This window comes from Microtus oregoni, unplaced genomic scaffold (genome assembly GCF_018167655.1).
Source record: "Microtus oregoni isolate MIOR12 unplaced genomic scaffold, Mior012 000018F_ref0000195, whole genome shotgun sequence".
NCBI lineage: Eukaryota > Metazoa > Chordata > Mammalia > Rodentia > Cricetidae > Microtus > Microtus oregoni.
Window position 1 is genome coordinate 40,692,740 of NW_024543077.1, and position 18,076 is coordinate 40,710,815.

The window sequence follows — 18,076 nt, forward strand, 5'->3', positions numbered from 1 at the left end:
ACCTGTAATCTTAGTATTTGGGGAGGCTGAGACAGTTATATGTAGCAAGAGTTTCTCCTAAAAACCAAAAAGCAACAACAATAACAAAATCATAATTTTTTTTTTTTTCTGGGAGACAGGGTCTCTCTAATTTAGTCCTTGCTGTCCTGGAACTCGCTCTGTAGACCAGGCTGGCATTGAACTCTGAGATCCTCCCACCTCTGCCTCCTGAGTGCTGGGTTCAATGAAGTGTACCACCACCATCCAACTAAAAGTTGATTTTTCTTAATAAAAGTTACCAAGCTTAGTCTTGTAAAATGGCTCAGAGTACAGCATGCTTCCAAGCCTGAAAACACCCATATTTAGTTACAGAGCTCACATGGTAGAAGAAGACAATTGACTCTCTGTAAGTTCTCTCTGCTCTTCACTCGTGAGTGGTGCATGTACGTGCACACCCGACACACACACTATTAAAGAAAAAAGATGAGTTTGGTGGTGCATGCCTTTAATTCCAGCACTCAGGAGGCAAGAGGATATCTGAGGTGGAAGACAGCCAGGCTGTCTAGGGAGTTCCAGACCACCCAGGGTTACATAGTGAGACCTTGTCTCAAAAAGCCACACCCATATAAACCAAAAAAGAAAATTTATCTAGCTTGAGTTTTTATACTTAACAAATAAAATACTTGTCTTGTGTATTAGCTAACCCCAAATCAGGCAAATCCTGACTGTTCTATTGCTCATAATGTTGTTTAATTGAAACTCTCAGACTATAAACATATTAAGTTATTGATACGGTGTTGCTGAGGTAGGTTCTTTCTCTAGAGGAAAAAAAATAATTGAAGCCATTCAAACTTCCGAACAGTTTATTAAATTTGTTGGCATTGTAGTACTCATTAGGAAAAATGGCAGTAAAGAAATAATCTCATTTTGAAGGGATGTAAGTAAATAGTTCATCATAATGCTGACAGGATGAAGTCACCGTGCCAGGGTCTCTCTCTGAACTGACGGTGAGTCCTTCTGAAAGGCGTCTTAGAGAACGTGTTGTCTGGTTGGAGTTAGCCCATCTTCAGAGGTAGATAAAGTCATGGCCACAGTAGGGGTAGCAGCAAAAGATTGGGAGAGGTAGACCAGGAAGCCTGGAAGGTTTCAGACTCGTTATTAGCACAGTGGCTTTGTTCTCCTGTACCAGGGAACATGTTTTCTAGTGTTGGAATAAAGCTCATGATCTCAGGCGCGTTTTGTAGTGACCATTGTAGGCTTGGAGGGCATGGTATGATGGCTCAGGAGAAGACAAACACGCAAGTCGGGAAATCATTAAAGAACTCGTAATGTGAGTAACGTGAACCTGGTCATAGACTAGGAAATTGAGACCCTGAGAGAGCTTACGGGACAAGTTTGGGTTCTAACCTAGACATTCTGACATGAGGTTCTGAGTTTTTATGTTTGCTGACTGATGGCTGCTAAATAGGTAATGATGAGAGATGAATAAAAGATGAAGCCAATTTTAGCCTCTGAAGTACAATTTAAGTCAGGGTCACGTCTACCAAAAAGTTACCTTCTGGGCATGGCATAGGTCTTGGCTTCGGAACTCACTACACTGGTTCTCAGCAGAAAGCCTGCGTGAGGCTGTTGCCCATCAACATTTCGTTATCAGCGTGGAGGGGCCCATGAGGCCCCCATACCTCACTGAGGCTCTATTGGCAATAATGGTGATGGGAGGAAGGGGCAGCATTTCCTTGAGTGGTGTGGCCACTGATTAATAAACTGTGGGTCATACACAAAAGAAAACATGGATTCGGGGATGGGGACTTGCTGAGTAGAAAGGGTTGCAGTGGAGAGGGGAGTGGGTGAGAGGAGAAAATGGGGGTGGCGTGAGAACCTCTAAAATTCATTGTATGAATGTATGAGACCATCAGACAGGGGTGGGAAGCGAGTCAGAATGGATGGGTACCGCGCACCGCACCCCCGTGTCTGCGCTCTGGCACCCAGTTCGCGAGCTTCGGGCATGGGTGCTGGAGGTTAAAATACAGACACACATAGACAGAGAGACAGCGACATGGGTCATCCTTGATATAGAGATAGCCACGCCCCAGCCAAACCCACCAGAAACCACTCTCCTGCCATCAGAACTCCTGAAGGTCTCGTGCTCAGAGCAGCTGTAGGCACTCAGATCAGGGGAAAACAAGAAATTCAGGATCTGAGGTCTCGCTGCTCCCAACAGATGGGAGACCTACAAGAGCCACAGCTGAGAGTGGGTCGAAGAAGCAGGGCCACAGTGCAGTTCTGGGTTAGCTGTGGCTCCCAGAACACAACAGCAGAAGCCACTAATTAGAAGATTTGTTTCATTTACTTTTTTAATCACAATAAGAAAATATGTCTCCCAAGCTGTTTTTTTGTAGTTCTGTTCCTGAGGATCCAAGGAGTACTGTTTGGTGGGAAGAATAAGTGGCTAGGAGCCACTTGAACGTAGATTTCCTGTTTCCCAAGGATTCTTGTACTCTGTTTGTTTTGTTTTGTTTTGTTGTTTATGTTAAAGATGATCAGAAGTAAAAGATAAGAAATAAAACCTCATGCTAAGTTTGTGTCAATGAGGTGAATGACTGGAGACCTGCTAGCGTTTGTCTCTTTGGCCAGCTCCCTGTCAGACACATCGCTGTCGGGAACTCGGAAGATACCCCCAGGAACTCTGCACTGTGTTCTATTTTGAGCATCTTGTTAGGATGCTAGGCAATATTTTAAATTATTTAATATTCTGTAATTATTTAATGTTACCTATTTTTTAAAAAGTTACACTGTGACAATGAAAATACTACTAGTAAGAGAAAATCAGAAATGAATTTCATAGAAAAGAAAATTTTATTTATTTGTTTATTGGTTTTTAAAGACAGGAGTCTCTGTGTAGCCCTGGCTGTCCTAGAACTAGCTCTTGTAGACCAGGCTGGCCTCAAACTCCCAGAGATCCACCTGCCTCTGCCTCCCGAGTGCTGGGATTAAAGGCATGCGCCACCACCGCCCAACTTGAATTTTATTTGTTTCCTGAGCAGAACATATTAAAGCCTATACAGTATTGGTGTAAAGAAAGTTGTTTGCAGTTATATCCTCCTATTGTATGGACAGATTCTGGAAGGGGCTCTGCCTTGCGTATCCTGGGAGTTAAACTTCCTTGTCAGGCTTGGTGGCGAGCACCTTTACACTCAGCCACCTCACTGGCCCATGAAAGTGTTTCTGAGGTTGATGTTATTGCAGTATTTGCCATTTTCATAATGGCCTTTCTAGTGTATGACAGGTGTGGGCAAATCTCTTGAGAGTCGGTCTTCGCTGCCTGGGGGGTTTGAGCTCGAAAGACATCTCATATATCCTAAGATGCAAATCTGGTTGCTTTCAAGTTCTGGAGGTCTGTGGGAGTTGTCTGCACTTGATTCTGAGTTATGGCCCCTTGAAAATTCTTTGTCCCTCTTCACCCTTGCTTAGGCTCCTGCTCCAAAGAGCACGCTTACTCCCGCCGGCCCCATCACCAAGTCGACAGGCTCTCGGTTCCGGAACAGCGTGGAAGGACTGAACCAGGAGATCGAGATCATAATTAAGGAAACCGGGGAGAAGGAAGAGCAGCTTGTTGTAAGTAGTCTTCATCCTCAGAGGGGCCCACTGTGAGCACCAGAGCACTGAGACAGGTGCCATTTTTGCTACACTTTTATGGAGGGTGGGCAAACTGTTTGTAAGAAGCCTTTCTGCTCCCTGATTGTCGTGACTCTCTGGTTTGATTGCTAGTCTGCATCTTCATGAAGTGCACTTAGAAATAATCTACTTGGCCATTTCACACAGAAAAATTGATATTTAAACTTAAAAAAAAAAGTATTAGAATGTATTTATCCCAGCATCTGTTCTTTAGTGAGGAGGGAATTAGTTTGAAGAAATACTTCACTATTGCAGAAAACTATTTTAACTGTGTAAAGATATATTACATTCTTTTATGTTGCATTTGTCTGACTCTGAAGCTGTGTTACTTTGCCTGTCTAAAGCACCTGATTGGTCTAATAAAGAGCTGAACAGCCAATAGCTAGACAGGAGAAAGGATAGGTGGGGCTGCCAGGCAAGGAGAATAGATAGGAGGAAGGCAAATAGAGTGTAGAGCCAGAAGAGGGGATGAGAGTGCTCCAGGTGCCAGCCACCCAGCAAAAGTGGAGTTAGAAGAAAAGAAAGATAATAAAGGTAGCTGGGCGGTGGTGGCGCACACCTTTAATCCCAACACTCGGGAGGCAGAGGCAGGTGGATCTCTGTGAGTTCGAGGCCAGCCTGGTCTACAAGAGCTAGTTCCAGGACAGGCTCCAAAGCCACAGAGAAACCCTGTCTCGAAAAAAAAAAAAAACAACAAAAAAACAACAACAACAAAAAAGATAATAAAGGTAAAAGCCCAGAGGCAAAATGTAGTTGAAGAGAAAAGGGATCATTTAAGTTAGAAAAGCTGTCTAGAAACAAGCCAAGCTAAGGCCAGGCATCCATAAGCAAGAATAAGTCTGTTTATATTTATTTGTGACCTGGCTGGTGGGCCCCCAATGAGCATATAAAATTCTCCTTGAAGGTGAAGACAGCTGGGTGTGGGTCCCCTGTAGTCCCAGGTACAAGGTTTCCAGCTGGCTTATATAACTGAAATCATATCTCAGACAAACAGAAAGGTAAAAGCTTGAAGTTTGAAAACACTCGACTCCGTGGGATGGAGCAGGCCTCTCCTCACTAACTCCCTCTCACTAGAGAGAACGGCTGTGATTAACCCTTCACTCACGAGGAGGCGGCTTTGGGGGGAACTGGCCAAGGGCCCAGCTAGCGTGGCTGACTGTCAGTTTCACCTTCGCCTCTGCTGGGAACCTTGTGGCACACCGAAATTCCTCCTTTTCTGTGATAAATTTTTATAGTAGTTTTATAAGTGACAGTGCATGATAGCATTTGGGGCAGCAGACGTTGCCCTCTTGTGTGCCATGCCCTCAGAAGACAAATATGTCACAGTCGGATCAGCGTGGAAGCCACTAATGAGAAAGGGAAAGGCCCAGTAATAGAAGGGTGGATGCTTGCTTGCTTGTTTTTGAAATGTTGTTTTGCTATGTAGCCCCGCTATCCTGAGAATCAAAACCCTCCTGTTTCACCCTCCCAAGTGCTGGGCACATTTGTGGCTTAGAATTTGATTGTTGAGTTTCTGACTGCAGAGGAATGTGACATTGGGTACATTGCTGGTCAATTTCAAAAACATGTATTTTTAAATTTCGTAACAGCCCCAAGACATCCCCGACGGTCACCGTGCTCCTCCGCCCCTCGCCCAGAGGAGCAGCAGCACCCGCAGTATTGACACCCAGACCCCGGGGGGCGCAGACAAGGGGAGCAACAACAGCAGCCGCTCGCAGTCTGTGTCCCCCACATCCTTCCTCACCATCTCTAATGAAGGCAGCGAGGAGAGCCCCTGCTCCGCTGATGACCTGCTTGCTGATCCCAGGGATAAAGGTATGATGGGGTGCAGTTGCCTCGGGGGGTGACAACAGGGTACTTCCTGTCTGAGCCTACGGCTCTGTTGCTTCTCTGCGGGACACACGTGTCATTCTCTGTGGGACACATACATCGCTCTCTGTGGGACACACACATCATTCTCTGTGGGACACACACATCATTCTCTGTGGGACACACGTCATTCTCTGTGGGACACATACGTCACTGTGGGACACACACGTCACTGTCTGTGGGACACATACGTCATTCTCTCTGCGGGACACACACGTCATTCTCTCTATGGGACACACACGTCATTCTCTCTGTGGGACACACACGTCGCTCTCTATGGGACACATACGTCATTCTCTCTGTGGGAGACACACGTCATTCTCTCTGTGGGACACATACGTCATTCTCTCTGTGGGACACATACGTCATTCTCTCTGTGGGACACACATGTACTCTGTGGGACACACGTCAGGAATTTTGGTCAGCAGGAGCTCAGAACAATTGGAGCACATCTGCCTTCGCTGAGGTGCTCGGATGGTGGTCTAGTTAGACTTTTGTTTGTATCTTTATTTTGCAGAATTTATGGTGAATATGGCTTCCTTATTATTGTGTAGCCCAGTGATTCTCAACCTTCCTAACACTGCGACCCTTTGATACAGTTCCTCGTGCTGTGATGACTCCCAGCCATAAAATTGTAATTTTGCTGCTGTTAGGAGTCGTAATGGAAATATTTTTGGAACTAGAGGTTCATTAGGGGTTGTGACCCTCAGGTTGAGAACTGCTGGACTAGAGGATTATTTTCCTGGAAAGAACTTTGTTCTTGATCATTTGACTCATTGGAATTTTATTACCTTAATATTTTTTAATTAAATGTGAAGCCTTCAATTTAGTGCTTTTTATAGGATACTTCTAGCAAGGATTAACTTGCTTTATCTCAAAACAAAATGTTTAAAGCAAACTGTCAGTCAAGGCTGGAAAGGTGGTCCAGTGGTTCAGAGCCTTGCATGCAGAGGATCACAGTTCAGTTCTCAGCACCTACATCATCTCTAATAACTCCAGTGGCAGGGGATGTAGGTACACAGGCAAGCAATTGGGCAACCCATACGTGTGAGAATTTTAAAAAAAATTTAAAGTAGGAGGTACTAATACATAAAAATAACCTAAAACCAGAAGCAATTTGAATATTAAGTACAAAATCTTACCTTTTAAAAGAAACATGTGTGCTCTTCTAGAGGACCCAGGTTCCATTCCCAGCAAACCACTTGGTGGCTCACAACCATCTGTAGTGAGATCTGGTGCCCTCTTCTGGCCTGCAGGCATGCATACAGGCAGAACACTGTATACATAATTTTAAAAAGGCTCAGTCGATAATGCACCTAGTATACGAACAGGAAAACCCAGTTTGGATCCAGAGCGCCGTGTAAAGGCTGCACCTCTGTTAATATGAACATTCACTTCCCACACACGTGTGCAAGGATCAGCCTTGCTGAATTTCTTCTGTTGAAGATGATGTAAAGCGTTTCCTGCATTTTTGAGAGTTGATTGTTACTCTGAGTATATAATTGTCAATGCTTTGCATAAGAGCATATTATACAATAGTAGAAGTGTGTGTGTGTGTGGCCATTTCAGAAATAGTGTGAAGTTGGGGCTGGAGAGATGGCTCAGTGGTTAAGAGCACTTGGCTGTTGTTCTAGAGGACCTGGGTTCAGTTCCCAGCATCCACATGGCAGCTCACAGCTGCCTGCAACTCCACTTCCAGAGGATCTAATACCTTTACACTAGTGCACATAAAATAAAGTTAAATAAAATTTTTTTAAAAAGAAATAGTGGGGCTGGAGAGATGGCTCAGAGGTTAAGAGCATTGCCTGCTCTTCCAAAGGTCCTGAGTTCAATTCCCAGCAACCACATGGTGGCTCACAACCATCTGTAATGAGGTCTGGTGCCCTCTTCTGGCCTACAGACATACACACAGACAGAATATTGTATACATAATAAATAAATAAATATTTAAAAAAAAAAAGAAATAGTGGAAGTTTTGTCCTAATCTTCAACCAGTGTCATTTTTTAAAGTGAAACTGAATTCAGAGACACAAACATCACTTTTCAAAATCAAACACTTAAACACAGTACTTAAAGGGGTACTCTTGAATACCGCATCTTGAGGAATTGTAAAATTTGGATGTAAGCATCTTTTCCACAGTAAAAACACTGGCTCATACCTGAGAGTCATGACTCTAAGCTGGAGTGTTCATGTGGTCTGATGGCGTGTGCAATGAGGAGTGCGCGTGTTGTGTGACGGCGTGTGTGCAATGCAGAGTGTGCATGTAGTCTGACGGCGTGTTGTGTGACGGTGTGTGCGCAATGCGGAGTGTGCGTGTGGTCTGATGGCGTGTGCAATGCAGAGTGTGTGTGGTCTGATGGCGTGTGCAATGCGGAGTGCTGTGGTCTGATGGCGTGTGCAATGCAAAGTGCGTGTGGTCTGATGACGTGTGCAGTGTGGAGTGCGTGTTGTCTGATGATGTGTGCAGTGTGGAGTGCGTGTGGTCTGATGGCGTGTGCAGTGTGGAGTGCGTGCTGTGTTCTAAGCCCAGGCCGCTGTGCTACAGGGTAAGGGACTGCGACTCCTGGGATTCCATATGTGTTTGATGTTTTGGGTTCTGCACTAAGAAACCTTTTATTCTTGCCAGCTTTTCTGTAACCCACATTGAATTATGGGGCACCCTATGGGGTCACAACCCATAGCTTCATCAGTTGAGTTGTAAAACAGGCTGTGATCGCAAACGCCTACAATCTCAGCACTTGGGAGGTGGAAGATAAAGGGCTGTTTTAGGTCATCTTTCGCTATATGGTGAGTTCAAGGCCAGTCTGAAGTATTTGTCAAGAAAAAAAGCAGGCTGGATTTTAAACCACATTTGTAGACTGTTGCTAATTAAGACTTCAAAAAAAAATTGTTAAACTTGATGGTGGTGATGGTGCACGCCTTTGATCCCAGCACTCAGGAGGCAGAGGCACGAGGATCTCTGAGTTTGAGGCCAGCCTGGTCTACACAGAGAAACCCTGTCTCAAAAAAATCTAAAAAAATTTTTTAAAAAATGTTGATTCTATGTTTGATTGATAGTATCTGTTAAAATCTGCCCCTTAAACCCATCCTTTCTTCTTTAGCTGTCCTAGAAATAATTGTGTTTTCTGGTGCCTTTGATTTTTAGAGAAGAGTGACTGATGGGCACCTACGAATTTCTTTTATTAAAAAATACGGTCACAGCATTATTTCCAGTCAGAAATTTATAGTTTAGATGACAGGTTGAATTTTAGAATACTTATATAACATACCAAGAAATTTAAATGACTGTGGTATGAACTGAGGACATGAGCACTGAGCACAAGCGTGAACTGGGAGTGAGTTCAGAAAATGAGTAGGATTTATCTCTTGTAGATGATGGCAGGTGTGGGCAGAAGGAAGTGTCTGGTGTACTCTGAGACCTACCAGAGGAAGAGCAAGGTGAGGCTGGGAAATTGGCAGGGCAGGCCAAGAGTTAATAGCAGGCAACCATTGAAGAGTCATTTCAAATACATGTGCTAGGGAAAGTAGATACTGCTTGAGTGTATTCAGAGAGTACATGGCATATAAATCAGGCAGCCAGATGTGTGTGCAGTCCAAGGTGAGTGATGAGGCCTTGTCAGGAATGCAGTAGATGCTAGGGTGGAGTTAGTGGAGAAAGCATTCTCCCTCCCTGCCTTCAGACAGTTCCTGTGCACAAGTCCAGGATTATTACTTACAGTATCAGTATGCATTTTATAATGGTGTCTTTAATAACTCAATGTCTTTTTTTTTTTTTTACAGAGAATGGAAACAACTCTCCTTTGCCAAAATATGCAACCTCACCAAAACCTAATAACAGTTACATGTTCAAAAGGGAACCTCCAGAGGGCTGCGAAAGGGTCAAAGTCTTTGAGGAGTGCTCGTAAGTACCCCACATAAACACACACACTCGTAAGTTAGAGTTTTCAAACAGGTTGAAAGAGTAGTGTAGCAGTCACAGGTCTGCCACAGATTACATAATTGTTAGCATTCTCTGAAATGTTTGCTGAAAATAGCCCCAGAATTCTAGTAACGTGTGTATTAGCATTCTAAAGAGCGATGCTTAATATCTGCCAGCATTCAGTCATTTCAGTTCTGTGTGTGTGTGTATGTGTGTGCGCGAAGTGAGTGAGAGCTCTCTCCTAGCAGGGGGTCCTGAGGCTTGAGCTCAGGTTGTCAGGCATGGGTGAGCCGGCTCCCCTGACTCCCTAGAGTCCCTTCTGTGACTTTCTGCATCTCAACCCAATCACTTATCTGTTTACTTACGATTTCACCTTCATCCATCTTGTCAGCTGAGAACAGTATTGTTGTGTTGTTATCAACTTTTACAATTTTTAAATTTTTATGGAATATCATCAAGACCAAAAATATTTGTGGGTGGGGGAATAATTTTTGGAAGACCTGGCAACAAGGAAGAATTTTGCTTCAATTATAACTTTAAAGACGAACTGCAAAGATGGTTCAGAGGTTAAGAGCACTGGCTGCTCTTCCAGAGGTTCTGGTTTCAATTCCCAGCACCCACTTGGTGGCTCATAACCATCCGTAATGAGATCTGGTGCCCTCTTCTGGTGTGCAAGCAGAACACTGTGTACATAGTAACTTTTGTTGTTGTTTTTTGAGACAGGGTTTCTCAGTGTAGCCTTGGCTGTCCTGGAACTCACAGAGATCCACCTGCCTCTGCCTCCCTAGTGCTGGGATTAAAGGCACAAATCACTACTGCACAGCCATAATAGGTCTTGAAAAAGAGAGTACTGACTGACTGCTCTTCCAAATGACCTGGTTCCATTCCCACCATCCATGTAGCAACTCACAACTGTCTATAATTCCAGAGGACCCGACGGCGACACCCATGGCAAAACACCAGTGCACACTTAAAAAACAAACAGGGCTGGAGAGATGGCTCAGAGGTTAAGAGCACTGACTGCTCTTCCAGAGTTCCTGAGTTCAATTCCCAACAAACACATGGTGGCTCACAGCCATCTGTAATGAGATCTGGTGCCCTCTTCTGGCCTGCAAACAGACAGACAGAACACTGTATACAAAATAAATAAATAATTCTTTTAAAAAAACTTCAAAGACTGAGATATAGCTAACAGTTTAAGGCTCCTGGGTGGTTCCATCCCCAACATCACAAAAAACTGAAGCAAGCTTTCTGTTGTTTTGATTTCACGTTTTCCTTCTTTTTATCTAAAAATCTTTTTTTTTGGCTTTTCGAGACAGGGTTTCTCTGTGGCTTTGGAGCCTGTCCTGGAACTAGCTCTGTAGACCAGGCTGGTCTCGAACTCACAGAGATCGCCTGCCTCTGCCTCCCGAGTGCTGGGATTAAAGGCGTGCGCCACCATCGCCTGGCTTTATCTAAAAATCTTAATAGTTGGTTCAGAAGAATACCTTTTAAATTTTTAATTATACTTGAAAAAACTGGTGTGGAAGTGCAAGCTTTAACCCTAGCACTGTAGAGGCAGAAACAAAAACCCAGAACCAGCAAGCAAGCAAGCACACTTGGAAACCACTGCTCTTCAAGGGGTAGCCCTGTGGGGTTACACACTCTTGGTGTCGTTGGTGTCTTTGGTGTCTCTCTTCAGAGTCTTGGAACAATTATGTTGGAAAACATATTTGTCTCCTAGCATGTGGGCTTTCTTTTGCTTAAGTAAATGCTTATCTTACGGACCTGTTTTTAAAAAATGTGTCTGTGTCTTAAAAATGATATTATTTCCAGTATTCAGTGGCTTACAGGATTGGTTGTCTGTTTGTATCCAGGCCAAAACAACTTCATGAAATTCCAGCCTTTTACTGTCCTGACAAAAACAAGGTGAATTTCATTCCTAAGAGTGGCTCTGCTTTCTGCCTGGTGAGCATCCTCAAGCCGCTTCTTCCCACACCAGATCTTACCCTCAAGGGCTCTGGCCACAGCCTGACAGTCACCACCGGCATGACGACCACTCTGCTTCAGCCCATCTCCATGGCCTCCCTGTCAGCAAACACAGAGCAGGACAGGGTGTCTCGAGGAACCAGTACAGTCCTGCCCTCGGCCTCCCTCCATGCACCCCCAGAACCCATCGAAGAAGCCGAAGGATAGGTTCTGGGAACTGAGACCCCCGCGGATCATGTGACTGTGATGGTATTGTGTCCTCCCGGTTGGCTGTGAAGTGCTTTGGCTTTCCAGTGATGTGTGACCACGAGGCCACTGGAGAACGCGTCCCCTGTGAGTGCTCTGCCCCACGCATGAAGGCCGCCGACAGTACTCGCCTCTGTTCTGGAAGCACTGGCTGAAACATGGAAGGAACAGATCACATTTTCATTTGTTTTCAAATTAGACTTGTTTAAAAACAAAACAGACATAAAACCTAATCCCTACAAACACGATTTCTGAAGGGAGATGTGATTGATGCTGCAAGAAAACCATCTTTTATATGAAAATGACTATTTTATAATACCAATGTCACATTGTCTGAGTATCAAACAGGACGTTCAAAGGGTTCTTTGGTGGCTTCTGTTTCTTCTTTCCCTTTTCTAGATGTTGCTTTTCTCGGCTGTTTTCAGCGTTGGGACCAAAGGGATTGTTGACGTTTCCCCAGCAATGTCAATCTCTTGACTGTGTTCTTCCAAATAAGAATTGATAGGTAAATGCATTGAACCAAGTATATATAAAAAGATAAAAAGCAATATTCGTACATTATGTGATTTATGTTTTTTGATGTCAGAAGTTTGTGCTTTGGGTGAAGTATTTGTGAAACTGCTGTTTTCTGCACTGTCCTGCTCACATCACCGTGTGTGGTCAGCGAAGTGAGTCTGAAGACAGATGCTTTAACACGAGTCAGCGAGCCAAAAGAAACTGAAGTGTGGATCGTTAGCTAGGAGTGTGGCGCTCTCTGGTCTTCTGTGAACTGTGTGTCACGTGGTTCCCTCCTTTGCCGGGTGTCACTACCTTGAATCAACCCTGTATCATAGCCCCAAGAGACCCTGAAATGGCTGTGCATGGATTTCCTCCTCTGCTTTCGTGGTGGTGTTGTCTTGTGGATTTGGTCAGGGTTAGTAGTTTGCCGGGAGTAATCCATTGAGTAGCATTGGTAGCTGAAGAATCCTGAGGACTGACTTTTTCTTTATGGTGGTTGGCACTGAGATTTGTTTGCCTACACATTTTGCCAGTCTCTTCTCCGACATTCTACACACCGGAGGAATAGACAAGAGGTTTGGCGCTTAAACGGCTGGTACCTTCGGGAAATTTTACACAGTTTTGGATTTAGGCTCCTCTGATAACCATTGCCAGTGTCCTATGACAGTATTTAATTTCTGGGGTGTGGTAATAAAATGAAGGAGTCGCTGTTTGGAAGTGAATCCTGTCAGTGTTGGTGAAGCACGGTTTGAACCCCGTCACACACTACAAAGTTTTAAAGCCTGCAAGAGTGGACTGCCACGTGGAAGGCTAATTCCACACACTGGTCCAGTCTTTCCAGAAAGACCTCGAGGTACTAGCTGTGCATTTCCTGCCAGGTGTCAGTTACCTGGCACTTTGACTAGTCTCTCCTTAATTTTAAATGAGGATATTTTAGGTTAATCAGATAACTTTGAGCATCTATGTGAATCCATCAATTTTTGGTTACGAAGACTGATAAATTTTGTTACTTTTGCCACCCAAAACTTAACTTTCTGGGCATAGCAAATCGTTGTTTCTAAGTCAGAACCTCAGTTGTTTGGGGTATAGACTTTTTGGTTGGTTGGGGTTTGTTTTGTCATTCCTGTTGACTTTACTATTTTATCAGTATCAGAAGTACAGAAGAAAGGCTCATGGCAGTCAGTTGAGTTGATCTGAACGGAGAATGAGGTGTTTAAAAGCAAGAGCTTTGTTTGTTTTATGTAGACCTAGCTGGTCTGGAACTTGCTACGTGGACCAGGTTGACCTGGAACTCAGATCCACCAACCTCTCTGCCTCCCGAGTGCTGGGATTCGAGGTGTGTGCCACCATGCCCTGCTTGTCATCTTTCTGATCCTGTGGGTTTCTCCCACTTGAATTCTATTATATTTATGTTTTATTATTTTGTTGTTGTGCACCACCACTGTCTCAGTTTTCAGAGTGTTAGTGTGTAATCGATTTCTCCCTGCCGTGCCGTGCTTGTTGGGCAGGCGAGCCCTGCAGTCATGCGTACCCTCACGTAACACAGTGGACACAGGTCTCGGGTCAGTCTGCTCTTGGAACTCTGAAGTTTGGCTGGAAGAATATTGTGAATTTACAAGTAAATGAATTGTACGGCAGCCAAACACTTTGAGTTTTAGAGAAATAGAACCTGAGACCTGAAGAAAAAGAAAGGTCTAGGTCCCCCAAAAAACTCTGAACTGCCAGGGCCAAAGGGCTAATTTTTAAGCACATGAGCTTTATTGAAGTCTTAAAATATGTTAACCATAGGTCCACCTAGCTATTTTACTTAATTCTTAATTTCCAGGTGGTTGGTCTTAAAAATGGGTCTACTCTCCATAGAGTTCACAGACCCTACTCCATCATGAGGGTTATTCTGTAGAAACTGTACAGCCGTAGAGACAGTGGAAATACAGTTTTTTCCAGTGCTGGGGATTAAACCCAGGGCCTCGTGCATGCCAAGCAAATGCCGTCACTGGCTTATGTCCCCAGTCCCTAATTTAAATTTTTAACTAAAGAAGTTTACTTCCATTGCAGTAAAAGTGGGTGGCATGTATTCTCCCCCCTTTGGCCAAAGGAGCTGTCCCCTAGTTATTTGTCTATCTACCCACCCTCAAGCAGTTTCTGCCCTGCCATGATAACACAGGTTTACTGCCTCTGAGGTGGTAAGTCTGTTACTTACCATTGCTTTATGGGCAATCGTGTTTATTAAAATAATAGTTTTGCTTTCTTGGGTTAAATATGATAAGAATGTCAAAATTCTTTCTTGAACAGATTCTTCCTTTTGTTTACTGTGTTTCTTAGACCCTAGGACCATAGCCAGACCTGCCTCTGAGAAGATGCTGTTGTTCACTGGGGTGAATCTGGCAACAGGGAAAGGCTGCTTGTCTTTATTTTTTATTGTTTATGTTTTGATTAAAGAAACAGTTGGCTTTTCCTAAAAGTTGTTCTAAAAGAAAATGGCAGAGTGTATAGCCGTCTCTGGGATTAGAACTGAGGCGCTAAGGTTTTCCTTCAAGGAAACTAAATTCAAATTGTCATTACTAAATTTGTAAAGTTGAGATTCATTCCTTAATGTTGGATTTGGGGCATGTCAAAACTGGACCAATGGAAGTGCTGAATTTGCAAAACAAAGCCAAGATACGTAACTGCACTTTAAGGTTTCTGGGTAACTCTGCCTTCATTCGCGACCCGCAGAGCGGCTCTGAACAGTATTTTGTTTATACAGTCCTGTTGGAGATATATAATTTATGTTTTTTAAACTCTGCATCTTTGTCTCTGTTGATGTAAATCTTTTTTAATGCAATTTTTTAAAGTTATAACAAAATTCTCCCCCGAAAACAGCATTTCCAGCTATAATAAGTATTGTTGTGGACTGTGTCCCTGCAGCTGAGCACTTCCTGCTGCCTCACAGGGGATCGAACTCCTATGTCCAAATAAAGTCTGTTGTTCTTGAGTTCCCGTGTGTTTTTATGAATATTGCCACAAACTCACATTTCATTTATTTATTTATTTATTTATTTATTTTTGTGACACATATTCTAATAGTTCTTAATAAGAACCCAGAGTCAGATATCAGGGGGTGAAAGCTGAGAGATCAGAGAAGCAGAGCGGCCAGCCACTAGAGACCTTTTACTCCCTCAGACCAAAAGGGGTGATCCTGTCCTCTGACTGGACTGAACTCCCGTCTCCACCTCCCTAGTGCTGGGATCACCTTTGTGTGAGCTCTGTTTCTCTTTTAGACAGATCCCTCTTGCCTCCTGAGTCTTGGGATTTAAAGGTTTGGCCACCGCTCCTTCATGGCTTAGCTCTGCACTCTGATCTACAGGCAAGTTTTATTTGTTAAACAATATCACACGTTTTTAGCATTTCTAGCCTGATGGAGCATTTGTGTAGTGTGTTCTCGTCCACAGGTTGGCCGCTTCTCCCGGCTCTGGAAGTGGATGTAACCTATCCTCGTGGTAAGTACAAAGCAGACGTGACCACACACAAGCACACAGACTTGGGTTCAGTCACAAGTAACCCACTAAGTCCATGTTTGCTGCAGCGCATTTAGCTGGGGAAGTCAGTAGTCTGTAGTACATGGAGGAGGCTTTTTCTTTTAATTGCTGCAAGATTGTTTGATCTCAGCAGTGTTGAGTCTGTGTCTACGGAGTAGAGCTGGCCAGGTTCGACCAGTGAAGGAGGAGGCGTGTTTATAAGTGAAAGATTTGTTAAAATTAGTAAAGTACATATTTCTTTTTTTTTTTTTTTTTTGGTTTTTCGAGACAGGGTTTCTCTGTGGTTTTGGAGCCTGTCCTGGAACTAGCTCTTGTAGACCAGGCTGGTCTCGAACTCACAGAGATCCGCCTGCCTCTGTCTCCGGAGTGCTGGGATTAAAGGCGTGCGCCACCACCGCCCGGCCTAAAGTACATATTTCTGAGCCAGGAATGCTGAGGTAGGAGGCTTACAAGTTCAAGGCCAGCCTCTGCTGTGTTTGTGAGATTGTTTCAAAAGAGAAGCCTGGTTGTTAGGAACACTAGCTGCTCTTCCAGAGGGCCTGGGTTGGGTTCCCAGCCCCACATAGTGCAGCTTCCAACCATACTAAAACCTTGTAAACCTATTAAGGACCTCTTACTAAATTCCAGCACTTGGGAGGCAGAGGCAGGTGGATCCCTTGAGTTCGAGGTCAGCCTGGTCTACAGATGGAGTTCCAGGACAGCAAGGGCTACACAGAGAAACCCTATCTTGAGGCAAAACAAAAAGGTAAGTACAAAATAAATGTGCTGTTTGTGTATATTGTATGTACCACACACACATCCACATATACTACCTCTTAACTGTAACTCACCCCACCCCTACCCCTGCTTTTTTGAGACAGTACTTACTCCTAAATTGCCCAAGCTAGCCTCAGACTCATTATGCAGATTAGGCTGACCTCAAACTCATGATCCTTCTGCCTTTGCTTCCTGTATGTTTGGGATTACAGATGTGTGCTGCTACGCCCATGTCAAAATACCGTTTAATTTTCTAATGTGGTGTAATACCATTGGGCCAATGGATAGTCTTTGTATCTCTTTGGTTCAGTGTTTTTAAACAATGGTCTAGACTTGAATTAAATAATTCAGCCTAGCAGAATAGAAAAGTTTTCTCCAGTGTAGACAGTTGAGCTCTGGCTGTGTAGGTGCTAGGGGAGCTGTCTACCACCTCATAAAATAGTTATACCTCATAAAACTGTCAGAGGTACCCAGCAGGGTATAATGCAAAACTGTTTCTTACTGAAGAGTACGATAAAAACAGCAAAAATTACTGCATTAGATGCAACTTCCGTGTGGTTTTTGGGGGTTGCTAATGATAACGGAAAGCATTTAATGGGGGGCTGAGAATGTTGGAGAGGAACAGACGGATCTGGCACTGGCGCATAGTAGCTGAGCGCTTCACGTCCTGATCTGCTGGCCGCAGGCAGGTGCTAAACCCACCACAGTGACCCATCTCTGACAAGGTCACACCTCCCAATCCTTCCCAGACTCTGCTACTGCCTTGTGATTAACCACAGTTGGTTTGATTTTAGTCCATTTGAAACACACAGGATTGGAGAAATGGCTCAGTGGTTGAGAGCACTGGCTGTTCTTCTGAGGTCCTGAGTTCAATTCCTAGCACCACATGGTGGCTCACAGTCTCTATGATGAGATCTGGCATCCTTGTCAGGCCTGCAGGCATACACATAGACAAAACACTGTACATAATAAATCTTAAGGAAAAAAGAAAACACATAGTAAAAAGGTTTGTTGTAGCCAAGTGGCGGTGGCACACGCCTTAAATCCCAGCACTCAGGAGGCAGAGTGGATTTCTGTGAGTTCCGAGGTTAGCCTAGTCTTCAGAGTGAATTCCCGGTCAGGCTCCAAAAACTACAGAGAAACCATCTTGAAAAACAAAGATTTGTCATGAATGTTCTTATGAGTAAAAACGAGTGTTTGTCTCCACCTGCCTGGGGCAGCCTTGCTGGAGAGGCCTCAGGTGGTCTGGGGGGTTAGTGCTGCCTCTGCTGTTTAGTGGCCATGGAACTTGGAGCCTGAAGTCACCGTTCTGAACTTAAGGAGCTGCTGTCCCTTGATTAGGTTATTAAGAGACGAGAGAACTGGAAGAGAACATCTTCCCTTTTTTGTCAGGTAAGCGTAATCATAAAGAAGAAGGATGAGGGGTCGGTGATGGAAATGGTCTCAAATTCACTGTAGTGCCCACGGTATAGTCAAAAGACGCAGCCCAGACCTGTTGTCAGACACTGTTACTTCACTCTTTGTGGTCTCCCCAAGAAGCAAGGGACTGATGCGCAGATAACAAAATAGGAATGAAGTAGCCAACCCAGGTCACGCCTGCGAAGTGTCAGTCTCCAGAATTTTCTCTAGAACGAGCAGCCGTGTGGC

The 18,076-nt window shown here is 44.2% G+C and overlaps 1 protein-coding gene across 1 annotated transcript in view; it reads left to right on the forward strand.

Moving 5' to 3' along the window:
• The window catches only part of LOC121458877 (protein FAM117B-like), a 51,310-nt gene extending 36,181 nt beyond the window's left edge, over positions 1-15,129 (forward strand). The window contains exons 5-8 of the mRNA XM_041668233.1: positions 3,451-3,594; positions 5,244-5,469; positions 9,305-9,425; positions 11,300-15,129. Of these exons, the coding sequence (XP_041524167.1) occupies positions 3,451-3,594; positions 5,244-5,469; positions 9,305-9,425; positions 11,300-11,618 (810 nt within the window). The 3' untranslated portion in view covers positions 11,619-15,129. The remainder of the gene's footprint in view (positions 1-3,450; positions 3,595-5,243; positions 5,470-9,304; positions 9,426-11,299) is intronic.
• The last annotated feature ends 2,947 nt before the right edge of the window (positions 15,130-18,076 follow it).